The sequence below is a fragment of the Myotis davidii genome, unplaced genomic scaffold (genome assembly GCF_000327345.1).
Source record: "Myotis davidii unplaced genomic scaffold, ASM32734v1 scaffold370, whole genome shotgun sequence".
Taxonomy (NCBI): domain Eukaryota; kingdom Metazoa; phylum Chordata; class Mammalia; order Chiroptera; family Vespertilionidae; genus Myotis; species Myotis davidii.
This window is the reverse complement of record NW_006288615.1, coordinates 8,923,319-8,926,471: the sequence shown is the minus strand read 5'-3', so window position 1 is coordinate 8,926,471 and position 3,153 is coordinate 8,923,319. Positions and strand designations below refer to the sequence as shown.

The following is a 3,153-nucleotide window of genomic DNA, read 5'->3' as shown; positions in this document are numbered from 1 at the left end:
AGGGGCAGAGCCAGCAATCGGAGGGGTCTGGGGGTCCCCTGCCCAGGCCTGATGCCTGGGCCAGAGGCATCAGGCCTGGGCTGGGGGCAGAACCAGTGATGGGGGGAAATGAGGGTCCCCTCTGTCAGAGGCGTCAGGCCTGGGCAGGGGGCTGATCCTGCGATTGGAGGGTGATGGGGTCAACGCCTCTGGCGGAGGCATCAGGCCTGGGCAAGGGGCAGAGCCAGCGATCGGAGGGGGCTGGGGGTCCCCTGCCCAGCCCTGACGCCTGGGCCAGAGGCATCAGGCCTGGGTGGGGGGCAGAGCCAGTGATGGGGGGAAATGAGGATCCCCTGCCCAGGCCTGATGCCTGTGCCAGAGGCATCAGGCCTGGCCTCAGGGCTGATCCTGCAATTGGAGGGTGATGGGGGTCAACGCCTGAGGGCTCCCAGTATGTGAGAGGGGGCAGGCTGGGCTGAGGGACACTCTCCCCCCACCCCCACCCAGTGCACGAATTTTCTAGTGGAATAATAAAGATCTTAACAATATCATCTTATTATATTATTAAATTTGAGAAATGAGTATCTCAATTATAAAGATACTAAAGAAACAAATATATTTTAAAACTAAACCTAATTACTAAAAACAATATAAGCTCTACTTTCTAAAATAAAGATAAATTTTAAAAAGACACTAACATCAAAACAAAGTTAAATTTACAACTATATGAAAAAACTCCCCAACTAGTCATGCAAATATTTGAAATATATACATATCTTATTACCTTACTCTCTGTTGCAACTTGAAAAGGAAGTATATAAGAAATTAAAATATTATGTTGTGTGTAATAAAATGGCAATGTAGTTCAGTCATTTTTTTTCCAGTTTCAGAGATAAGAACATTGTTTCTAAAAACCCTTAATCAATTTATGTAATTTATATATCAGAATATAAAGAAGTAGACAAATCAGAGCTACTTCAAGCAGTCTACTGATCATTACTTTCCCTTAATGGCTAAATAAAGTAATACAAAAATTTAGATGACTTACATTGTTGTTTCGGGTTTCTACAGCAGGGAACTTTCTGACTATGAATTTCACAGCAGATTCCAGATTTTTGTCAATAAGGTAGGATGGCTTTGCCTTGGGGTCTCCGCATGCCTATAAAACAACAGTAATTTAAAAAGTGAAGTGCATCCTTCTAAAACCAAGGAACAACAGTAAATCTGTAATCAGAATTTAGAGATATTTATTGTTTTTTGGTGAGCAGGTGATAAAATGAATAGGCAAAGTGCAGGGATTGTCACAGCTGAAATATGCAATGGGAGACAGTACAGAGATGTTCTTCTACTGAAAAAAATGCATGGAAAGTTTTAAAGCAGTTAACGCAGAACAGCAGTGAAGGAAAAAGCTCAAACCTAAAAAAAAAGAAAAAGAAAAGAAAAAGAAAAAAGTTCTTGGTTTGAGGTAGGATGGTATTCATCTGAAGCTAATAAAATATTACAAAATTGAATATTCAGAAAAATACTGAAAATGTTTCTAAGTGTTATAAAGTAAAAGCTTGTTTACATGTCTTTCCAAAATGTTTTTCCTCATTCACTTAAACAAGAGCCCTAGTTCAAAAGAACCGGAAGCTGCTAACACTGTCTTTATAGCACTAAAGTGTGTTGCCTGTTCCTCTGAACATCTGAGTTACAGCATTGTTTTCCATCATACCAGCAGCACTTAGAACAATGAATCTACATCTGTCCTATATATACCTCATAAGCACAGAACAAATGGAAATGTTTACACTTTTATCACCTCAATAGTACAGCATTCTCTATAGTAAACTGTAAAGCATTACATAAATGTAAGGTATCATTAGAACTTTTTACCTGAACTATTAGTAATACAGAATATAACTTTCAATACTGCTTACTGTTTCATTATGTGACTACTGCTTGCTAGTGAGATGTTATTTCTTAGGGAATTACTAAAACTTTAACGTTCCTATTTCACTTATTTTTATTGTATTTTTAAAAGGATGTGTTCTTTGAAAATTTGTATCACTCTACTATGTATGAGGAAATACAGTATTACAATTTAATGTTTTTTCATTGTTTACTATAGCTATGTTGTAGATTGCAGAAAGAGAAATTATGAAACATGAAACTGATCTGAAAGCGGGCAAGCGGGCAGAGGGAAGGTGAAAAGCTTTGCAAACCTTCCAAACTTGTCCTTGCTGGGGAAGCATTGTAATAAAAAGAGAGAAAATTACGTGTAAACAATGATTGTCAAACTATGACATACGTTTCAGTAGAGAACTTATGCACTGCAGACTATGAATACCAAAACAAGATTAGAACTATATGGTGCTACAATTTTAAAGGTATTCTAAGTAGCGAGCTGTAGTATACAATAGATTCATAGATGTTATACTATCCATATATATTGAAATATTGTGTAAGGACAACCACATCAGTTTCTTGGTGCTCTTTCTAAATAAACTTAAAATAATTCTAGATGGAAAAATAAAGACTACATGCAACTATAAAAATAGGAGCAAACCATTGGTGGAAGTTTACATACCTTAAAAAGAAACGGTAGCCAAAAATAAGAATAAATTGTTATTGGATGACTTGTACTTCAGCTCAAATTGAAACTATTTTTCAAGTATCACCTAACTTCTTTACAATCCAAAGTACAAAAATCAATGCAAACATTCCTATATTTTCCAAAAGGAAATCGGAATGCACTAAGAGTTCTGTTAATTCTCACACATAGATACAACAAAATTACTTTAAGATATTTTAAACTTCCTAATCTTTAACCAGACTGAAAAGGCAAGTATGTAAATTCCATTTCAATATCCTATTAAAATATATCTGACTTTTCCTCAGACTAGACTATCAGTTTAACATGTTATTTCTTGTAAGTTAACCTTCCAATTAATCCGCTTCCCCAAAATCCTATATAAAAGGGTAATATGCAAGTAGACGGCAGAACTGAACAACCAATCAAAGTGTAATATGCTAATGATACAATAAGGCTGCTCAACCACTCGCTAAGACGAGCACTGACCACAAGGGGGCAGACAGTCAACTGGTTGACCAGTCGCTATGATGTGCACTGACCACCAGGGGGCAGATGCTCTGACCGGTAGGTTAGCTTGCTGCTGAGGTCCAGCCAATCGA

At 37.6% G+C, this 3,153-nt stretch overlaps 1 protein-coding gene across 1 annotated transcript in view; it reads right to left on the bottom strand.

Annotated features, from left to right (window-relative positions):
* NCKAP1 (NCK associated protein 1) overlaps window positions 1-2,247 on the bottom strand; it is a 109,657-nt gene extending 107,410 nt beyond the window's left edge. The window contains exons 1-2 of the mRNA XM_006760546.2: window positions 2,184-2,247; window positions 1,028-1,138 (exon numbers count right to left, since the gene is read on the bottom strand). Coding sequence (XP_006760609.1) covers window positions 1,028-1,138; window positions 2,184-2,213 — 141 coding nt within the window. The 5' untranslated portion in view covers window positions 2,214-2,247. The remainder of the gene's footprint in view (window positions 1-1,027; window positions 1,139-2,183) is intronic.
* Between the last annotated feature and the right edge of the window lie 906 nt (window positions 2,248-3,153).